The 23,216-nt window shown below is 43.9% G+C and overlaps 1 protein-coding gene across 10 annotated transcripts in view; it reads right to left on the bottom strand.

Moving 5' to 3' along the window:
• Nucleotides 1-9,764: 9,764 nt before the first annotated feature.
• MCOLN2 (mucolipin TRP cation channel 2) overlaps nucleotides 9,765-23,216 on the bottom strand; it is a 49,523-nt gene continuing 36,071 nt past the window's right edge. For 5 of the 10 annotated variants that reach the window (XM_008538177.2, XM_008538176.2, XM_008538181.2 and 2 more), the window contains exons 9-14: nucleotides 22,507-22,656; nucleotides 20,976-21,077; nucleotides 20,748-20,870; nucleotides 13,700-13,906; nucleotides 12,219-12,340; nucleotides 9,765-10,601 (exon numbers count right to left, since the gene is read on the bottom strand). In XM_008538177.2, coding sequence (XP_008536399.2) covers nucleotides 10,565-10,601; nucleotides 12,219-12,340; nucleotides 13,700-13,906; nucleotides 20,748-20,870; nucleotides 20,976-21,077; nucleotides 22,507-22,656 — 741 coding nt within the window. In that variant the 3' untranslated portion in view covers nucleotides 9,765-10,564. The remainder of the gene's footprint in view (nucleotides 10,602-12,218; nucleotides 12,341-13,699; nucleotides 13,907-20,747; nucleotides 20,871-20,975; nucleotides 21,078-22,506; nucleotides 22,657-23,216) is intronic. The other 5 variants (XM_070592761.1, XM_008538179.2, XM_070592762.1 and 2 more) reach the window with 1 other exon arrangement.

The raw sequence follows: 23,216 nt of genomic DNA, 5'->3' as shown, positions 1-23,216 counted from the left end.
AGGGGAGTGGGTCAGAGGAGGCAGGGAGAGCTGTGAAGAAGACAGGGGAAAATGGGGCACTGGATAGGAGAGCCTTAGATGCAGCCTGGTTCTAAGAGAGATTCAGCCAGGCTGATGGAGAGTCCATTAGATGGACCCCCTGTCCGGCGGGAATGGGCCTGCCTTAGGATCGTTGTGTTCACTCATTGACCAGAACAGTTAGTGGAAAGCATGGTCTTCACGCAGGTGGCTCCCGAGCACAGAAGCCAGGGCAGCCATCAATTATGCTCCTCACAGCAGGAGCTCTGAGTCACACATTTTTACGGCCACCACATGATGGAGAAACCGGACAACATCTTGCCTGAGTGATCACAATAAAGGGCAGACCAGTAACACTTGCCTCTGGATGTGATCCCTGGAGGGGGACACCACAATGCTCCTGTGGTATTCTTGCTAAAAATGCATAACCTGAATCCAATTACGAAGAAACATCAATAAACCCAAATTAGGGTCTGTATGTAAAATAATGACCAGTATTTTTCAAAAATCTCAGTGTCATGAAAGACAAAGAAAGGCTGAGGAAGTGTTCCAGATGAAAGGAAACTAAGGAGGTAGGACAACTAATTTCAGCAGTGACCCTGGATCAGATCCGGTACCATAAGGGAAAGAACACTATAAAGAGAATCATTGGGACAATTGATGAAATTGGATTAGGGACTGTAGATTTGACAAAAGCATTGTATCAATATCAAATTTTCCTGAATTTGATCATTGTGCTATGATTATATAAGAAACTATTCTTGGGAAATACACACTGAAATATTAAGGCAAAAAGGGGCATAATATGTACAACCTTCTCTCAAATGGTTCAGAAAAATAAATTATATAAATTAGAGAGGCAGAGAACATAAAGGCCATTTTCCAAAAGCCACACTAATTGAGATGCACATATGACTGCTGACTTAGCCAATGATCAAATTCTGCACCAAGATATGAAATGTACATGAGCAATATTAAAATACGATATTAACACTAATTCTTCTGGCTTCTGGCCATGAGATAGAAGAGGCGCGGAGTTGAGGTTTATGGGGTGGCTATCTCTTTTCAACCACAACTATTTGGTGACTCATTGCACGTGCCAGAAACTCCACCTCAGTGGATGCAATTATCTGTTTTATTTTCCTTTTTTTTTTTTTAAGAAGCTAGTTGAATAAGATTCTAATTTTGGGCATGTTGACTTTGATCCATTAATCGGTACTACCATAGTGGTTTAGGTAAAGGGGGTGGGAGGGAGGGCATGATCAGTCTGCCAGCACACGTTTTAAGCTGTAGAAATTTAAAAATAGATACTAGGTCAAGAGGAACACACCCAGATGCCTCAGATACCCCTATCAAGCTCTGATTTTCCCAATTCTTGCACACAAAAAAACAGGCTTATAACATTAAGTTTTATGTCCCTTTACCCAACGTGTCTAGTTTATCCTTACATCCGATATCTCCTGGACATTACATCAACCTTGTGAAGTATCCAGCTCTGAAGATGGGCAGCCTGGGTCTGAGTCCCAGCTCTTGTGGGTACTACGTGTGACCTTGGACAAGTTACTTAACCTCTCTGTACTCTCAATTTTACTATCCCTGTATTAAAGACAAGGATTCCGAGGCTTGGAGCAGGTTAACAACTTGCCTAAATCACTCGGCCACTTAGTGTTATTGCTGGGAACTTCCACGGAGCTTTCAACTCCCCCACAGAGATACAGATTATTTTCTATTAGCACCGGCATTGTGTGAGTTCAAGGAATGTTGCTTAACAAGGTGTTGTTTGAAAATAGAAGTCACATTTATCATTAAGTAGGTTAAACATTCTTTTTCTGCCAGTCAGTTCTATTCAGTAAGCATTATTTAGAAGGCAGGCAGCAGAAAGGGAAGAGGGGAGAGGATTTCGGGGCAGAAGCAGCTTTGGATTTGAAGCCCGGCTTAGGGCTCGGTTTTCCCTTTGGTAAAACAGAAATCCTGACACATAAGCTGTAGGTTTGTTGAGATGAGCAGCAATAATACATGCATATGGTAGGCATTCAACCAAATATAGCTTTTAAAAAATGTACTATTTTTTGAGTGCTTGCTACTCGCCAGAAACCTTGCTACGTGTGTGAAATACAGAGACACAGAAAATCTAGTCCTTGCATTGGGGACTCACCCAATGGTGATGGTCACAATGGTTCTTCATACAGTAAGGATACTAAGCCAGTCATATTTTCCGCAATTGTTTTTTTCCTGGTGTGCTTTTCAAATTTTGTTTACATTCCTAATTCTCTGAATTTTTTCATTTTTATGTATTAAATCTCTCCGATTTTTCCTTTATGGTTTATTTGCAGCCTTAAACTCAGAAAGCCCTTCTCTGCTTCTTGGATGAGATCAACATTCATCTATATTTTTTCCTAGTTCTTTTACAGGTATAGTTTTCACATTTAAATCTTTAACTCATCTGGAATTTATTTGGCTACATGATTGTAAGGGGCTGAATAGTTATCTGTTCAAGGCACATTCCTGATGATACTGGTTGATGATACTAGTTCATTTGGCTTGTACCCATTTCTGCCTAAATAACTTACCCTCTGAGCCGTCTGCTCTGAACATGAGTTGCCATTCTTTGAAAAGGCCAAGGGGGAAGAATTATATATCTATGGGTTTTACCCTATTTAGTTGCTTCATTTTTAATGCAGAACAATAAATGTCAACTGTTTTGTCTCAGACATATAAATGTGGAAAGTTTGACAGAATATTTTGGCTAAAGCCTAGAGAAGAGTGTGAGAGAAGCCATCACCCTATTGACACAGCCACACCTACCCCCAAACTTCCCCATCTGCCTGTCACCTCTTCCCCTCATGCTTGTCTTTTCCAGATGGAACATGGAGCCATTTATGCAAGGGAGATAAAAGTCCAGGAGAAGAATCATCACGGATCCGCCCACCTGTTCCTTGGTCCATTACTATGATTCCTTAAAAGCTGTTTCAGGAACTTGACCTTCTCAAGAAAATATATGAGAAGGAGTCTCCATGTTAGGCTGTCTGGAAGCTCAAAGGCATTTCCCCAGAGATCAGACGTGGCCTGGGCAGCCTCACTGTGCAGGAATGATTGTGGACACAATAGTTTCCTCGCATAGTGTCTTGCTGGTCATCGAGGGTCACGGTGCTGGTATGGATCACCTTAAGGCCATGGCTTGGCCCCCTGAGCACACTGAGAGGGTGAACCTCCAGAGGCCTGCGCCAGGCTGTCCACCGTCCACCAGATCGGTTCCCTGCTCTGTGGTCAGCCTGCAGAGCTTCAAGAGTTCTCTCTCACCACCATGCTCAGCTTGGCTCCCCTGACCTCCTGCTCTGAGAGGTGAGGAGACCCCTGAGGGGTGAGGTTTCCCACCCCCTACCCCCTCACATGTTGCCCATATTAACGAGGTGGTAAGAGTTTACCACCTCTAATCCTCACAGGGAGGGTTCACTGGAGGCAGGCAGAGCTTAAAAGGAGGCATCGCTGGGGTTGGTTTCTACACAAACCACTGTCCTTCTCTGCGGGATCTGGAAAGAAAGAGGTGGAGCAGCTCCATGTGCTCTCGGGCATGTGTCCAACTCCACGTTTGCTTCGTTTGTGAGGTGGGGGCTGTGCCACTCTCTCTGCCCCGTCCCTGCAGTCTCAGGCTACCTTGGCCCAGGAACATTCCTCTAACACAAACACGTTCACCACCATCCTCCAAATCAAGACAGTAGGGGTGGGCCCGACACAGTGCTTTCTCAGAGTCCCTCAACCAGCTCACCTCCCTGTCCCCTGACCCTCAATCTCCCCGCACTGGCCCCCCACCCCCCACCCCACTGCCCCAGCCTAAGGGGGCATAAGGGCAAAGCACCCCTGAGCACTGACTTGTACCACCCTACCTCCCCAGGCAACCAGTCAGTCCTGAACCTTTGTGATCCCACATCTTTGTGGTGGTCATGGGCAGGGGGCAGGGCGGGGGGAGTCTTCAAGTCTCTGCAATCTGCAAGCTTCAGACTGGAGAGGTCTGGCTGGCTTCATTATCAGTTACACCCACCAGTCTTGCCACATTTATAGACACAAACTGTGGCTGGCCAAGGTCAGAGTACCTCAGAGTGTGTGTGTGTCTGTGTGTGTGTGTAAGGTAGGAGGGGAAGAATGATGCAGAAATAGGAAGTCTTGGATAAGCTTCTTTTAAATACATGGGAAGGAGAAATACCCACGTGATAGAAATACACATTCAACCCATTCATCCTAATAAATATATTTCTCAATAATGGAAGCTGTGAAACGACATCCTCACCTCTAAATGCATAGTCCAAAAGCATGAACTCCCAAGAAAATGACAGGATATTTAGTAGAAAAGTCTTTTGATAAAATATCTATATAGATAGATATAGATAGATATAGATAAAACATATATATGAGATCTAGTGTGTTCCTTAGAGACAGTTTTCAGGCAAATTTCTCGTTGTGTTTGTTATTGTGTTTAATTACAGGGTAATAGCATCACTTTTTTTTCTTTTCTTTAATCTGGATGATTGCAGCGGCTTTGTAATTAATTCCCCTGCTTATCTCACTCCACCCCCATCCATCCTTCATAGTTCTGCCTCTTCTGGTCATGTAGCTCCCAGGTCTAAATCCCTCTCGTGGCAATCACAGTCCTTGTGGCCTTGTCACTTCCCTAGTCTCGTCTTCTAACATTTCCCCCAATATATAACCTACATTCTGACCACTCCAAAACATAGTTTTTCTAACTGGCTGGGTTCTCTCTCAGATGTCCAAGTCTTTGCCATACTATTCCCTTGATCCAGAAACCCCACCTCACACCGTGGCCATCTAGTCACATACAATGTATTACTCAAGTTTCAGTTCTAGCATCGTCTGGTTCTTCTCAAGAGGTCTTAATTTACACTTCGGGCAGGCAGGAGCTACAGCCATTCTGCTCTCACATAGTACCTTGGGTGACCTTGACTTATCCTTGCTTTGTATGTGGTTGCCTCCCCCACTAGACACCAAACTTCTTGAGGGAAGGGACCATGTCATTCATTCCTTGTGTCCTTAGTCCTTAGGAAATCGACAAATATGTGTTGAATTAATGGGCTTTAATAGCATCACCATTTTCCATCTACACATCATGTCTCTACCTAGTGTCTCCCCAAATTAGTGGTGCTTATCACTTCCCTTGCTTAACTTGTCATCTAGGAAACTCCGACGCTTATTAGCTAAGTCTACCTTTCAAATGCCCCAGCTGGAAAAGATTAAATATTGACAGCAGCTCCTTGATTTTTCCCCAAAGGCAACTAAGAGCTATAACCCTACTCACCGTCCTGTTATCACAGATAACACATGCAGGAGGGCACAAACGCATGGTGCGAGGTCCGACGGGCATTGTTAATACCCTCTCCTTCTGCAGACCGAGCATGGCAGGCTCACAAGTGAGGATGTAAATTCACTTTGTCAGAGCAAACATTCCTCTTGGGGGACATCTGCTCGACCTCAAGGAGACAGTAATGACCACAGCCCACAGGCAGCGGGGGATGAGTAATCTACTGCTGCTAGGCAATTAGTGTTGCTAGAAAAAAAATTACTTTCATTTAACATTCTCTTTAAACCATATGTATCATGGCTCATGGGATAATTTATGTATCATTAGAAACTAAGAAACATACATCATGCTAATAAATTGTCTCTCCCATTCACCACAGCCAATAGCTCCCAGAGGTCTTTAAGAAGTCAGAGTTTTGTTGTCCTTGTTATGTAAGGTTGGGTGGAAATGTTTGTATGGAACTCATTTAGCTTCTCATTCACTCCCTGGTTCTCTGGCAGAGGCAGATGGAAGAGAAACATTTGCCATCATTTTTACCTACTGGTTTGCAGCAGCATTTGCTATAAATGAGCCCATGGTGGAACAGCCCTGAGTTGTATTGTTTTCCCTAACAACTTGAGTGTCTATTTTGAGATTTGGTTCATCTTTAAGACTTCCCAGTGCCAATATGTTATTTTCTCCAATACACAGCATGTGTAACAATTCTCCAGCTTCCCATTCAAAGATAGGCCCTCCATTCTAAAAGCAAATGGCTGCAAAGAGCTTGGAGAGAGTATCTGAATGTCCAGTGTCTGAAGCAGGTTCCAAAGGACTTTGCTGAGCAAGGCCAGAGGTCATATGGTAACTGGGCAAACATGTTTGGGTTTAGAAGATGAACCACCCTAAGCTGATTCTCTATCAAGGGAAAAACGTGAAACAAAATGTCAAAAATAAGGCTCTTCATCGATGGAGGATGGGGCGTGGGGAAAAAGGCGAGCAGCCCAGCATCGACCTCCCAGGGCGACATGGATACGACATTGACCACTATCACCAACCACTGAAGTTTAATCTCCATCTTTGTGAGAGAAGCAGCAGCCCCACAGCCACTTATCTGAGAGAACAGATTGAGAAAAGTGGTGCAAACAAATGTCTGTTAAAAAGCCATTCCTACTTAGGTTCGCTCTTTCCTTTTATTACATCTAAATTGTTTTGAAGAAAAAGTACAATGCTGGGTTCCTAGCCTCTTCCTAAAAGGCCATGATTTAATGACTGAGTTACACAGTCCTGTCATCAGAATTTGATATATCACTTGTGGGGCCCCTGCGTCAAAAAATACTGAAAATTGCAAGACTGTGAAGGCAGAGCATTAAACCACGCGTGGGGGCCTTTGCAAATGCACAGCTCACACACCACAAAGCTGTAATCATCAAGATGCAGAGCCCAGAGCATCTCAAGGGGAACAAAAAGGGAAAGCAGAGGCGTTCAGCACTTGCTCCTTCCTAATCCTGTGCCTACTGCTCACCATCCTTTCTAAAGTGTCCAAGATCTGAACATTGTGCTCGGGGTTTCATCTGTGAGGTCCTCAACCACCCCTTTCCTGAGTGTTTTACAAGTAGCGCGAAATCTAGATGTTTGGCAGAGAAAGACAGCGTCATTGCGTTACAGTGGTAGAAATGTTCAAACTTCAAGTCAGGAATAGCACAATGAAATTTGCTCAAGTTACGTGAAAGTAAAGGTGGAACTGATTAGAAGTAAAAGGGGGTCTAGTTGTTCAGAGTCACTGGAATAAATGGGGGCCACAGGTGAATTGTTTGGATATCTGGAACTGGATCTCTAACCATCACAGCTCTTTATATTGACAGGAGCAATCCAGGCTATGACCACTGCAGCAGCTCATTGAACAGACTTCCCCAAAGACTCTGGGGCCCCTGGACACACCGACAGTGCTGGGGTATTTTCACAGGGATGGTGATCAGCTATTTGGCTCTGGATGAAAAGGCTGGGCTGCTGTGCTTTTGTAAACCTTGAGAAGCTGATTCTAGGCCTCTACTGGGTCAGGCACCCCTGCCACCATTGTTATGAAATGGGTCCTCAGCAGGGGTTGAAGGGCGGTGACTGGAATCTCAACAAGAGCTTTTCCTAAACACTGTCTCTCACACTTTTGCATTTACCACCTTAGATCAGCAAGAGGCCCCGTGGTGTAGTGGTTAAGTTGGGTGCTCCGCTTCAGCGGCCCAGGTTCGCAGGTTCAGATCTGGGGCACGGACCTACACCACTTGTCAGCTATGCTGTGGTGGTGACCCACATATAAACTGGAGGAAGACTGGTGCAGATGTTAGCTGAGGGCTAATCTTCCTCGAGCAAAAAAAGAGGCAGATTGACAACAGATGTTAGCTCAGGGCTAATCTTCCTCAGCAAAAAAAAAAACACGAATCAGTAGAAAGCAAGCTGAGCCATATTTCACACATTCTGACAAATTTGGTTAAGGTAGCAGGCTCCTAGCAGAGGATGGAGGGTCTCACCCAGGGTGAAGGACTGGGGGTTTGTGACAGTGCCCCCTGGGGACCTTAACCCTCCCTTCAGGGCTGATGTCTTTGCCCTAACAGCAGGGCAAAGGCTGCTGCCATCCACACCACTCCTCCATAGCTAAGTGTGAGCTTCTCTTGGCTGAAATGATCCTTGCCTCCAGGACTGGGCTGGATGTGCAACATTTGCACACTGAAAGTCCTAATCAGCACAGAGTCCACTGAAAGTGTGTGTTAGCTCACTACAAAATAAAGATCTTCTTGGCCCGCCCAGGAGAATAGATTTATACATTTGTAGACCATGCAAGAAAAGCTTTTGGAAGATCTAACAGTCACTGAGCACTTGTGGCTCATGCCCTGTTCTACTCACTTTATGTCCTGACATTTAATCCTCACAATCCCCATTTTACAGATGAGGAAATCGAGGCCTGGTGTGACCTGTCCAAGGAGACTCAGTCAGTAGGAGGATGACAGGAGCCCAGGCTGATGGGCTGCAGATTACACGTCTTAACATCTTCACTATTCCCATGAAACCTACATACTAACATGGCAGAGAACTGAAAGGAAAGAACGGCTCAGGTTTCATTCCAATGCCAGCTTTGCATGAGGTCGCTGACTTAAATGCCAACCCCAGAGTTTGTTGAGGCTCCTAATCATCACTGAGAAGCAGAAAGTCACTCGCTCAGGGCCACACAGCCACAGGGTGAGCTGCGATTTTATCTCAGGTCTGTCTAGCTGGCTCCCACATCCATGCTCTTTCTACCACCTCAAGGCAACAAGCTCAAGGATGCTGCATCTGGCTTTGAGGCTGTCACTACAAGCCAAGGACTCACATTCTACAAGAGTTGGGGATCCCAGAATGAAGCCAGCACAGGAAGAACGTGTCTCCTAACTTTCACAGGCAACTCTCCAAGGGGAGGCCTGGGTAGGAGAGAACATGGTTTGTCCCAGGTGTGTCTATTAGCAGAGTTATGAGAACAACATTGTTCAATAAAATCTAAACAGACAGTACAGTTGGTAAAGCGACAATCATTTAAAATTGTTAAAAAGAGAGAAAACAATGTTTCCACAGATTCAGGGTGACCTTGAAAAAAGATTGTTCTTCCTGAAGGTGTTTTATCCAGCTGGAAGGAAAAGTATTTAATAAAAAGAAACATGAAAGCCAATGAAAAAAACACATGAGCATGAGACTGTCATGACTCCTCTATTAAAACGCCAGTCACAGCCACAGATACGCAAAAGACCGTGAGGGCCATTCTGTTCAGAGACAAGCTAAGCGTTGGGGTACCCGCAGAAGTGAGTAAGTGCTGTCACTGCACGCGATTCTGGACTCATCCCACTGACCCCAGAAACGCCAGTTACATGGTCCTTAGTTTAAAAGTCAAATATAACTCTTGACATTTTTTGTAAGAAAAAAGGTAACTAAAATGAGAATTTTAGCAAAGTATTCTGTGTGTAGACATGAATCACCTACAAACTTTAATGGTATTAACTGGATGAGCTTCCTGGCCTAGACTTGGTGTGAGCACACGAAGATAGTGTGAAGAAAAGGTGAGAAGAGGGGGGCAGAAGAAGGAAAATCTGGCAGGGGTGTGGCCAGGAGAGGCAGGGGAAAAAAAGGAGAGTCCCAGGATGAGGGTCGCGCTTAATTCAAATTCTACTCTTCATCAATAAATTTAAAATAGTTGATCCCTGAGACAGCTCAAGTATGAAATAAATCTATGCATGCAGTGATCGTAATCTCTGTAGTCATCGTCACCAATATTTATTGAATAATGTCTATATACTAGCCCCCACCTCTCCTCTACTGTTTTTAAGAAAGTGAGAAAACCCCCTTGGAGACCAGATAGTTAATAGAAATGTGATGTGAATTCTTCATTAGGTAGATGTTAAGAGAGATGACATTTTAAAAAAATAATAGTAGTTCCATATGGTATGATAAAAATAAATTTATTTGGGGAAAAAAAAACCATCTTTCCTTGCTTGACAAGGGCAAGTCCCCACCACAGTGGAGTTCAATTGTTAAAACGAGTGACCACGGCTAAGCTTCCTTCCACCTGTCGTGTGTACAATCAACCAGCGCAAGTGACGAGGTATCCACATGACCCTGTTTCCCCTTCGTCCCACCGACAATGCCAACAGTTGTTTCATATCACGCTGAAGAAGAAAACCACAGGAAAACAGGCCCAGAGATGTCTACTGCCAGAGGTCTTTTTGTTGTTTTAAGTGCGATCTTTAAATGGCTTAACAGTTCTCCAGCTTGGAGTGTCTAATTTGGTATTGCAAGCAACTGCATTTCTGTGGAGACCATGAATTAACAAACGTCTTCTAACCCAAGAATCCCTTCTAAAACAAACCCTTATTTGATGATAAACACAAATCTTTAAATACACAGCTTTAAACTTCACTGTTTTGCACACTCTGAAATGTGATTTTTTCCAACCCAACACTACGATGTCATAAATTAAAAGACTTAGACAGAATTCCATTATCACTGCTCTGTTGCACTGATGCCCGGTCATGGTCTGTGGTCTATTCTTCACCATCCAAGTTTATAAAAAGGACCTGTGGAACTTCAGTGGTGGTAGCCAGCTGACAGTCCGTTCTCTTTCCCACTCCACAATGAAATAAGTCAGTATTTTTGGAAGTGCTGGTCCAAGCTGTCTGGGATTCCTCTGCATTGTCACTGGATAAGGAGGCTTGAAACTTGGTTATCTTTAGCAGAAGGACTTTAGTTAATAAGTATCAAGTGGTCATCACTTCCTTTCCTGTAATAGAAAGGGAGAGGAGGAAAGAGAAAGGAGAACAATAATTTAAAAATCTTTGGGATGGAACAGGAATACGCTATAGAACGGGTTTATATCTGCAGAGTCTATCGAAACCCCCCTGGGATCCTGGCTCTTTTTGATCTGACTGTTCAACTAAAACTACTCTCGCTAACTTCACCCATGACCTTGTTTGGTAACAGCCATTTCTGGTTTTATTTTTTGATACCCTTTTTTTCCCCAAACTTTCAACATCTTAGTTCTTCAGTTGGTTTCCTTGGTGGACTTTCTCGTTCCATTTAATGCTTTCATTCCTCTTGATGGGCAGATCCCCCTGCGAACCAGGCATCTTCCTGACCACCCTTAGTGGACCTTCTGGCCAACGATCTGCTGATGTTGCTCCTTTCTTCTCACCACTCAGACCCAATCTCAACAATTAGTCTTCTAGTCCACCCCTTAAATCTTTCACTCGTTCCATATGGCTGCGCAAGAAAACATTTAACAACTTCCTGGGGCTTGTTGCGGTGCTAACCAAGGTCCAAAAATCAAACACCAAAAACCTATGCGTTACTTTCCAGAATTCGCAACTACATTCTTTGAGGAATATTTTTTCTTTACAGTTAACTACATATTTGACAAGCAATGATGAGAGACTTTCCTTATACAAGGTGCCTCTTAGGAGGCAGCTGCCTATTAAGCAAATTAATTTCCCTTTATCCCAGCCTCCATGGCAACAATTTAACGCTCTGAGAGGATGAAATGTGATTTGAAAAACTTAACTTTTCTCAGAAGACCTCATTTCATATTTACCAGACATTCTTTGGAAATGCTCAGTCATATCACTTCAAATCCCAAGATGCGGAATGAATTGATTAACGGAAAATACATCCTGTGGTTTTAAGTAGCAATTATGTTCTTCCCTCTTCTTTCAGGAATCTAGTTTAGAGAATTCTTCTCAAAAAACATGAGTAGGGGATACTTTGAGTTAACAACCCCTAACTTCAGATGAAAACAGACAAGGGTACAATTAACAAAACTATTGTCATCCGACCCCCATTCTAGTCCGCAAATCACTAGGTGGAGGCTTTGCCACTGAGGTCAAGGCCATTTTCATAGGTGTCCTGACAAATAGCAAGCAAAGCACAGCTGGTCAGTCAAGAGCTTCTGTTGCATGTTTCCAACACAGGACACGGACAGCCTCCTCTTGAGCCAGTTTCCTGCTTTGCTCGGGCAAAGCTATCTGTACCACACGTTGTGAAAAGGGAAAATACCTGTGGCATTGCCAGAGCTCCACTTCTAAAAACAAGAGCTTTGACCTGTTACTTTGGCTGCCTAAGAGCTCACCCTCTTGGCTTTTGGGGCATAAGTCATGCCTTCTCATAAGAGTCTCCTAATATTCCCAAGAGATTTCAACCATGTCATGTGGCTTTCTACCATGTGTTATAAGAAACTATTCATTTCTAAGCCAATTTTAAAGTGGAAGGAAAGAAAGGAAAGATGAATTATTTCCCACAATAAGCTGATTGCGGAGTGCAGTGTTAACCTTGGATGGACTCTTTGTTAAGGCAGCAGAGCAGCTCCTCTCGGGAGCATGGAGACCTGAGCAAACACAATACTGACCTCCTCAGACAGCAGATGCAGGACAGGAAGGCCGAGGACTCTTTCTGGCATTTTTCTTTGCTACTGCAGTCCTTCAGGAATTCCTGAAGATCCGTGTCAGGAAACCCATTCTGTTGGTATTTCTTTAAAAAGTACACAGTGTTGTTACCTTACTTATAGAGCATGAGAAAATGTTCCTTTAGTCAACAAACCAAACCCACCTTTACTAATATAAAACCTCCCACATTGCTAGCTCAGGTCCAAGAACCAATATTAACAATGATGAATCAATCTGTCAGTCCCAGAAGGCCAAGCCAGGGCCACCATGGGAACGGAGAACAATCCAAAGGAAAATGCTGAAAGAAAGCCAGGGTGGGGAAGGAGAGAGGCATGTTAATCAGGGCAATGAAGGAAATCGTCAAAAGTCTGAAGTTTTAATGCTCATTGCAAGACCAGGTAAGACCTCTCCTTCCCCACACTGCCAATGTGGAATCTGCCTGGAAGTAATCTCTATTTCCTCTACTTTTATAGAAATTGGTCACTTAGTCGGCAGAGGCAGTAGGTTCTTCCAAGCAGACACAAAGACCCTGAGACCCCTCGCCTCACACTTAGTGAGGTCATCCACCACATCACCGAGGCACGGCCCACTCACAGGGACACTGCCACGTCAGAGCCAGGAACCCACCGGCAGGAGTGTGGAGCCTCTCTCCATGCCCAGCCCACATGAACACTAATCTCCCCCAACACACAAAAGGTGTTCAGGAGTACTCCCAAAGGACTGGCTTCTTCTGAGTTAGTCTGAGAATGGCTCAAGAAGGGGACAACACCCCAAGGCACAGACATGGCACCCCTGGCCGCTCAGACACTGGCCCTGGAACAGGATTTTCCAAGCATGACCGTGTGCTGTGGGGAGATCACCACCTGAGACAGCCGAGCTTCCTTCGAGCCACAAATGAGTTAAATGGACCCAGTCTGAAAGGATACAGGACGCATCAGGTGGCTTGGACAGGTAGGAAGCTCAACAGCCACAAAAGCCTTAGCTTTCACAATGTAAAGGAAATCTGCACCACGCAAGTGGCTGTAGCACCCAGGGTGTAGGGGTGTAGGCCAGCACCTGGACAGTTGTCAAGATGGCGGTCCCCCTTACCACGGAAGCTGACTACTCAAAGCCCAAGTCCCAGGACAGCAGGTGCACCTGAGAGTGCTGAGACACAGAGCCCAACTACTTGATTTACCAGACTCAGCCCATTCTTACCCAGTGCCTTTCTCTTTCCCACCACACCTCCAAACCAACCCACCCTCATCCGGGTGCCAGGGGCAATGTCCTAAATGCACATTTAAAACTAACCTCCAGCATCTGAACAGTTCCTTTTCTACAAAACCTGAAAATCTAAGTAAAACTGTAGCATTTTAAGTAAATAAAGACTGTAGCATTTTCCTATGTTCCAATCTGTACAGAATTTGCAGTATTTTGGGGGCAGCAAATATTGATAATTAGTTACCTTAATGGTGTCATAAGAATCTGTAATAAGTGCAATGAAAAGGCTGAGAATCATATATATAAAGAGACTGATGAAGGAATATAAATACAGGCGACTGAAGAGCCACACCAAGATGCTCTTCTTCTGGATTTGGGCGAAGGTTGCAAACATGTCATCACCGTTGACCAGAGAGAACAGACACTCAGCAACTGTGTCCAGATCTTCAAACTGCGGGAGGAAAGCAAAAGGTAGTGTTTGCGGGATAGTATCCTACAAAGCAGAGAAGTACCTAGTTAGCTTGTTTCGTTGGAGTCGTTGCTGTTGTCATTATTATGAGTAACATTCATTTCAAAACAGCTAGAATACCACAAGAAGTAGGAAAACATCATTCAAAACTACCCCCCCACACTCACAAAGACAGCCTCTTATTTCTGTTTTTTCCTTTGCATGTTTTATATATTTGTGGTCATATCATCTAACAATTTTGGATCCTGATTTTTTTTCTACTTAACATCGTCTGACGTTATTCATACTTGGAGAGCATTTGTCATCCAACGGACCATTCCTTGGAAATGTCAAATTTAACTATTTCCCTGTCACTGCACATCCCAAAAATGTTTGCTATTATAAAGAACAATGTACTCAACATTTCTAAGCAGTTTTTTCCTGTTATGGGGTCTAAGCGATTAACATTTTTAAGGCTACAATCTGCCAACCGCTTTCTGAAAGACCTGTACCTGTTGTCTTCAACACGAGCAAATATGGACGTGCCTGAGACACAGTATGGGCCTGAGAAATGCTAAACAAATGGTTTCACTGTAGACTTTCCAACTACTGGTCTGGGTAATTTTGGCACATTAAAAACTAAAGATTACCAGAGGTGGGAAAGTGCTGAAGGATGAATGATCACAGCTGCTGCCTTCTAGGGAGGAAGCTAATAGTGGACAGGCCACAACCAAGATATATAGTAACACCCAGTAGAGCTGGGGTGGGCTGTATAAGACAAGTGACCAGCAGAGCTAGGGCCTGAAGGCTGAGCAGTTCACCGGTGAAAGGAGAAAGGAAGGATGCGCTCAGTGAACATGGGTGCTGAGCCTCAGAAGTGGCTAGAGAGGCGTGTCTGTGCCACGCTGTAAAGGGCCTTGTTTGGTCTTCTACACACTTCACATTAATACAGGCCATAACTGGAAACTAGTAAAAAATTTCAGGCAGAAGAGTGACATGATGTTTCTAAAAGGCAACCATGTGTTTCTAAAAGGTAACCATGGCATGCGGAAGATCTAGAAGGGCAAAACCCAGGGGCAGGGATGTTAGTGAGAGGTGAGCGCAGGAGTCCAGGATCGCAAGGAGTCCAGGTGAGATGGGGAAAAGGAGGAGACTGAGGAGAGAATAAGCCTGGGAGGGGACAAAGAGAAGCGACTGATAATGGACTCAGTTACAGATGAGGCGAATTTGAGGTGCTGGGCAGAAGCGTTGATATGAGAGAGTCGGTTGGAGGCGTCCATGTGGGGGTCAGAAGCCGAGCAGAGGCCAGAGTGGAACACCACTTGAGTCAACCACTTACCCAGCCTTCCTGGCTTAAGTGGTTGACAAATTCCTGCCATATCAACCAAAAACAAACAGCAGGTGCTTACTAAACTAATATCTCTAGGGCCAGAGGGTTAAACACTAGATGAAAGTGAAACACTTCTATCTAAAGAACAGCAATGACCTAATAGGCAAAAGACAATACAGTTTTCAGAAACACAGATAGAACAGGTACTGTATATTTTTGAACCAAATTCTGTCCTTAGCAGTGGGGGCTGTATGTCCACTTAGTCAGTGTGGCTTTGAGGATGGCCAAGTCCCTGATGAATGTCTGTGGGACATCTCCACTTGGAAGTCATGCTACTAATTCACATGCAACAAAATAAAACCTCCCACCACCCTCACCCTGAAAATCAGCTTTCCTTCCAAATTTCCCTATTTCCAACAGTGATTTCAATCTCCTACCAAAGAAACATTTACTCCAAAATAATCAAGTACTTCAAACTATGTGTTGAGTTGATTAATCTTCCGCTCTCTTTGGTCTTCTAAGGTCTGTCTGTCTATTCCTATGATGTTTCTCTGATCCACTCACTTACACTCCACTTGTGACTCACTTGTCAACACTTATGTCTGGATTACTACAGAAACCTCCAAGGCAGTCTTCACAGCAAACTCTACTGTCCAGCCTCAGCTGCAGCAAAGTCTAAACTTCATAGAATATAGCCTTCAGGTCATTTCTCTTGCCTAAGAATATACAAAGTCTGGATGCAAAGTAAAAATCCAAACCAAGAAGGTTGGGATAAGTTCCTCTCTTACACGGCCTCATTCTGTCTCCTCATTGTTAAAATTAACATCCTGTGCGTGTCTCCTCCCACACCACCAGGCCCATTTCTCCACCTTTTCCTCCTGGGATTTATTCTCTTCACCAAGTATTTCTTCTTCTTCTCTGTCCAATCAAGCCAACATTGAAGGGCTATTTCAAAGTCTACTTCGAGACAGACTGCCCTGGCAGCTCTAGTTTCTTCTCTGTTCTCTGTGTCCGTAAGAACCACAGAGGAAACTACTGGATCGTCTTCTAATTAGTTTCACACACACTTCTCCATACCCCAACGAGATAGCAAACACCATGTCCTACCCTGCCTGCTCCATGGCTGGATGCACGGGGTAGTCTGTAACCAAAGGAGAGTGCACAAACATCCCCCAGGCAAGGAGCGTGCCCGTGCCTTTGCTGCATCAGCAATGACTCAGAAGAGCTGGACCAAAGCTGCACTCCACAGAGACCTGGAGGAACATCTAGTTGAGCAAATCACTTAACAATATGCAGATTATTTAGCAGTAAGACAAGTAGTTCTCAGTAAGTATTTCCCATCCTCTCCACTAGCCATAAGACAATGAGGTTAAAACTGGGGTTCTGTGGACATCAATTACAACTCTGACAGTACCATTAATAATTCATATTTCTCCTAGTTTCTTTTGGAAACTGGCCAATTCCCTTTTTGGTTTTAAGAACCCCTAATGGTCTGTGCTTCAGGTTCCAGAACTGCAAACAGCCAGTTGGTCCATACATATCAAACTCATTCCTTAGTTTCTGGTGCAGTGACTTAGGACCAGTCCAGACACAATACCTGTCTCAACATGAATGTTATTCACAACCATCATACCGCCCTCTCCTCTATACATGAGAGATTGACTTCAACCCACCGAAAAGATAAGGCAGAGACCCAATAAGGTAAGTGACTGGTACACACCCTCTCGTTTTGTACAAGAAGTGGCTCCAAATCAGAGTCAGTTTCAGTGGCCAAAACCCACAGGAGAAGTGAACTTTAAAAACATCGAAGATAAGGAGAAATAAGGTCCTAATGTGCCTCCAGCCTACAAGGACTGCATTCATGGGGAATTGCTTTGGTTCTCATGGGCTCACAAGCCCCTGGAAAGCAGGTACTGCTCTCTCTCTGTTTCTTATTCATTCACCAAACTTGATGAGCCCCTACCATGTTCTATGCACCACGCTGGACACAGGGGTTGCAAAGAGCAATAAGCCATAATCACTGCCCTCCAAGAACTTGGTCCAGAAGAAGCCGACAACGTTTGGTGCACAGGAGACATTTAAAAAATATTAAATGGGTATTTCCATAAAGAGCTCCTGTAGGTTCCACAAATAATTTTGTGATCAAGCCAAAAAGAACTTTCACTGGAATGAAAACATAACCTGCAGTGGCTTATGTCCGAGAATGACAAAAAAATTTGCTTCAAGAGCTGGTGCTAACAACCCCACACAACATCCAGGTAAAATGGGTTAACTGGCTAAACGTCCTTCTGAATAAGAGAGGTGCTGGGCTAAAACTAGAGGCCTCGGGAGCACGAAGACGTGATGCAGGTTCTGCTGAGCTTTTTAGCAAAGTCCAGCAATTTTTCAACGTCTTGGTTTTCTCGTTTGAAAAATGGGCACGATGCAAGACCATGATTTATTCCTCACAGTAAAGAAGTCCTCTGAAAATGTAAAAGTCACATTAAAGTAATGTTCTTCCAAACCTCATCTTGAATTATGAAACATCAGCAGTCTCTGCGCCCAGACATTTGAGAGGGCGTTGTGCCAACGTCCATTAGCGCTGGAATCCACATCGGCGGGACACGTCTTGTATCTTTACTCTCTTCAGTTGAACTACTAAAATCTGATGTCCAACAGGAAAACAGGAAGCTCTAATGTGGGACTCTTGCTGCAAACAGCAGGGTAAAATTCTAGTTTGCCTGATACCTCCTCTTTAGAGTGTTTGTTTAAAGAAAGAGCTGGCTTCTGCACCCAAGGTTACTGTGATTCTAGAAATCCTGGAATATGCTTGCTGTGGTGCTCAGCTTTTCAAGGCTTCAGGTAATACTGCAGGTTCTCTGATTCAACAGACAGTGACTGGCAGAACCTGAAAATTCTAGGAGTCTGGATTCATTTGGGGGGAGGGGTGCAGGGGCAGTAAACATTTCTAACTTCAGACTCAAAGAAGCAGCAATATGGAGAAGGAAAGCACAAAAGTCCAGCACCACATGAAAGGTTTTCTCTGTCCAGTGACTAGTGCATTCACTGAACTAACTCAACTCTGCATTTCCCCAATATATGAGCCTGGCCAGAGATGGGAAATAGATGCCATAAACAGGCTTGCTAGGCAACCCTGGAGATAGCCCTTACCCCTCTGCTCCACCAAGGGAGAAACGGAACGCTACGCTAAGTGAGAGATACAAGGTTAGAGGTCCAGCGTTCCAGATGGTAGCCACTAGCCACAAGTGATTCCTGAGCATTTGATATGTAGCCAGTCCCAACTGAGATGCACTGTCAGGAGAAAATACACACCAGATTTCAGACTTAGTATCAAAAAACACAGAATGTAAAATATCTCAATGTTTTATACTGAGTACATGCTGAAGTAATATTTTGGATACATTGTGTTAAATAAAACATATATTAAAATCAATTTCATCTGTTTCTTTAATTTTTTTAATGTGGCCACTAGGAAATTTTAAGGTACACACGTGGCTCCCATCCATAGCTCTCATATTTTCACTGGACAGTGCCGGTCCAGAACATCCTACTCTCACCGGATCCTTTAAAAGGACAGACCTGAATATATAAAAATGCAGTCAGACTCACAAAGCCAATAACATCATTTTGCACAAGGCAACCTTGACACACGTTGAGAGAAATAAGACTGACTCATGGCTGTCGTCTCACAGAAGATCTATTCTTGGGTCAAACTAAATGCTCTTTTGTAAGGTCTGCCTTAGATAACACCAAGAGGAGCCCTACAGGGTGCTGGTCAAAGCCTGTGTATTGGGGTCAGGCAGACCTGCGTGTGAATACTATCTCTGCCATTTACTAGCTCTGTCACCTCAGGAAAATTAGCTGACATATTAAGACCGATATTTGCTGTAAAAGGATAGTAATATTTCCCCACAGGGCTACCGGGAAGGTTAACGCAGCAAGTGAGGTGAAGAACTTGAGCACCGTACCAATCCAGCACACAGCACTTGGGAATGGTAGCTATTTTAGTAAAATTCAAGCAGTATTACCCAAGCATCTTGCAGAATAATAATGGGAGAGGGCAAAGGAGATAGAACCACTTATCCTGAGGCCTTGAGCCAGGGAATTAAAGCTCAAATCCTCAGCCTCAGTATTTATTCAGCACAGTGCAACACTGCCCTCTAGTGACAAAAATGTGGAGAAGCAGTCAGAGCATGAGGCACGTAAGGAAGAAAAACGTCGATTTTCCTGGGCACCAAGACAGGAAGTTCTCCAGATCAGAGAGATCATATCAAAGAACAATTTTTACTCATGAGTTATCTTTAAAGCAGTGGCATGGAATTGGAAGCGCAATAAGATTACCGAGATTTATTATTAACCCAGAAATTGTCACTTTGCTAATTATACAGTTTCTCAAATAGGAAAACAGTAGTTCTCTTTGGGCATATTAGACATAACACTTCACGAGGAGAAAGCCTGAGTGTGTGCTAAGTTACTAGGATTTATTTCAGTTGGACAACACAGAAAGTTTGAGCTTTGTGGATTGCTCACTTTTTGTGAATGGATTGTAAGCCAGATTTGATCACATGTTTTGTTTAATGCAACTATCAAGGTCAAACTGAAGGCTGAGCTGTTACACAAGCTTCAGTTCAGTCCTTTGCATTTTTACCTCTTTTCTCCTTGCAGAGCATCTAAGCCAAGATATCAGTACCCTGGGCTGCAGAGAAGACTAAATGAGAGAGACGAGAGAAGTGCTTCGCCCAACCCACAAGCATCAAGAGTTAGCTGCTATTATTTTAATTTTTGTTGTTTCTGTTGTTCCAACTGCCAGAGGCCCACGGAAGAAAAACTATAAGATAAAATAATTCCTTTTGCCTTTTTTCGGTTTGAAAATAAGGCCTACCTAGTTTCATTTCCTGGTGTATCTTTCAGTCAAATTTATCATTTTAAAGCAAGAACATCTGAACGTAACTTTGAGGTCCCTGAGATTACGATGCTGACTGAAGCCCAGTAATAGTTTCTAATTCAGATACTGATCTTTAATAAGGCACTAAGATGACACTAATCAAAACTTCCTACAAAGACAAGATGTGTTATCATTTTTATCATAAACCTGACATGGTCATTCTGGGAAGTCTCTGTCCACCTTCATTCTCCTCAATTAATTTGGATGAAAACCCTAATACTTTAAGTTAGAAAGATTTTCTACTAATTTTCCTCATTTAATTTTCATTTTTATTATAGTGATCTCATGTCCAAAGGTTTCTTATTTGATGATTGGTTGGGTTAATATGTGACCCCGTAAGCCATCCCAGACTGTGAAATATGCTCTCTATTCTCTTGCAGTTCTCATTTCAATATCCTGAAGTCACTTTAACATGCCGAAAAGGAAAAGAAAAAACCGATGCGAAGATAGGTGCTTACTGACATCAGGGGTACATGCTGGAGAAAAGGGGGAGTAAGGTAAGTGCTGGAAGCCCACCTTTAAGGGTCTCGAGTGCCTGATGTGTGGAAGGAAGAATTAGTGCTACACACCTTGTCATGGTATGGTCCTAAGACAATCCAGCCACAGAACGTGTAACCCAGATAGATCATTCCTGCACACGCGCAGAAGCGTAGAACTTTTGGCAATGAGGCTTGCATTGTTAAAATGAGCACCTGAAAAAAATCAACAGAAAGGGGGAAATTAAAAAGTGGCTTACTAGACCCCAAAGGAGAAATGAATCCCAATCCCAGTGGTCCTACCCCATGCCACATGCTTACATTATATGCTTGGAAATAACCCAGGTATCTGATGACTCCAACCCAGACCAACAGTGTAGACGTTCCAAGCAAAATGCTGCACAGATCGTAATTTGTGAGATTCTAAGGAATGTAAAACAGACATGTGAGTAAAATATTCTACTCCACTCAACTTATTAACCTCACTTTAAATGGACCAGAAAAGAATGGACAGCCTGCCTCTCTATAGGTGATAGTAAGAGTTTTTAAACTGAAGAAGAAAATAGTAACACAAACCCTAAGGTGTTTCTCATTTCCTTGTAGTATTTCAATTGGTTGAACTGATTTTTCATTCAAATAATATCCTGAAGTAGAATTGTACTTACCACTGACGTAGGCATTAAAAAATATAAACTAAGGGTGTTTGTTAAATATCAAACAATACCATTCAACTACTTTTGAAAGAAAGCTCGAACATGGTGTGCTGACACAGTTCCTGCTCTCAAGGACCTCTAGGTCTAGTTGAGAAGACAAACACTCAAACACAATTCTAATCTAATACGCTAAGTGCAGTGCGCCACACAATGCCCAGCTTGTCACAAAGAGCTTCCCATGGGCTTGACCCCAGAGCGGAGCTGGGCCTGGAGGATAGGCTAGGAGAGAGCACTGCAGGTAAGTGGACAAAGGCTGAACAGAGGTCCAGTGCTGAGAGCCAGCAAGATGTCCTAGAGATGAGTACTGATGGCAGAGTGAGAGCTAGAGCGGGAGAGGAAGGCAGAGCCAGATGACAAGAGCCCTGGAGTTCACGCTGAAGGGAGACCACTTCATCCCAGAGGCAGAAAGGATTGTAACAACAAGATAGATACTTCCAGAGAAATGACTCTGACAGCTGTGTGGATGGATCTGAGGGGTATAAGGCTGAAGGTGGGACACCACTGAGGAGACTGCTGTAGCAGCGCAGGCCAGAGAGGAAGACGCCTGAAGGAAGCCAGAAGTAGTCGGGATGGACAGAGGGAGGTACTTCAGTGGTCAGGAGGTAGAAAGTAAGATTTGCTGACTGACAGAATACCATGGAGGGGAGAACAGTTGGGTGAAGGAGGAGTCAAGACTTAGTCCTGAGATTCAATCAACTAAGTTACACCAAGTGTCAGGCACCTAGTAGGCACTCAAATATTCCTGTCCTTACCCCATCCATCAAAGCACCCATCGGTCACAGATGGGCACCACTGGCTCTTGACAGGGTTGGTTCATGGGGCAGCTGCTTCTTTTGCAACTTAAAAAAAACAATGAAGCCCACCCAACCAACCAATCTTCTCAAGCTTCAGATCCTATTCTGAAGATGCTGCCGAGTTTCCGGGGGGATATTCCTAGGAATATCATCTTCCACGGAACATCAGCTTCCTCATTTTCCCTTCATGAGGAATCAAGTCAAAGGAGGCTTCCACTTTACGGGTGTGAGAGAGAGAACACATGAGCATCAAACTAGTCTCCACAAGGATTTTGTATCCTAAAGTAGGTGAGGTCGTGCAGAAGAACAGAAAGAACAAAAGACTTAAAATGGGTTGTCCCTCACCTTTGCTTTAATTTCCATTTTCAATATGGAGCCAATTATTGTCATTAGGTCGCTGATAATCACCAGGACATACCACCCATTGATGAACTCCCATTGGTCGGCGTTACACACATGTCGCTTGTACTTCTCCAGGAAGAAATTTAGAAATCTCTGCAGCAAACATTTTAAAAAGCATTTCTTACAAACCACACTGCCCTCCAGAAGGAGAAGACAAGCGCGAAACAGTGCTCTTGCCTGTAAGATGATTCGGCATCACTACCTTTTCCAACTTGCCGGATCCACTTCCAGGTTGGAGATTATGGCCCACATTGTCCCCATAATCCACCCCAGCTAGAAAGAAGCATCCAAGTGCCTGCTAAGCTAACCCAAACATGAAATGCTCATGCTCTAACTCCAACAGACTCCTGTCATAATGGCTAACACACCGTCCATTCCAAATACTTCACATGTTATCAACTCACTCAACCAGACAACCCGTGAACTAGGCACTATTGGCCCTGTCTTCCAGAGGAAGGAATGGAGGCACAGGGAAGCTAAGCCAGGCTTGGAGCCCAGGCAGTCCAGCTCCAGAGTGTGAGCTTCCAATGTCCCCTACCCCGACTTTGGCAGAACCACGACCCCAACCTCAAATTCAGAATACCAAGGGACCTGGGGGGCAGGTAAGAAAAGTGAGTATTTACAAAACAAGTTGACAAAGGTCAAGAATAAGA

Source organism: Equus przewalskii, chromosome 24, assembly GCF_037783145.1.
Source record: "Equus przewalskii isolate Varuska chromosome 24, EquPr2, whole genome shotgun sequence".
In the NCBI taxonomy this organism is placed as follows: domain Eukaryota; kingdom Metazoa; phylum Chordata; class Mammalia; order Perissodactyla; family Equidae; genus Equus; species Equus przewalskii.
This window is presented reverse-complemented; position numbering and strand designations above follow the sequence as displayed.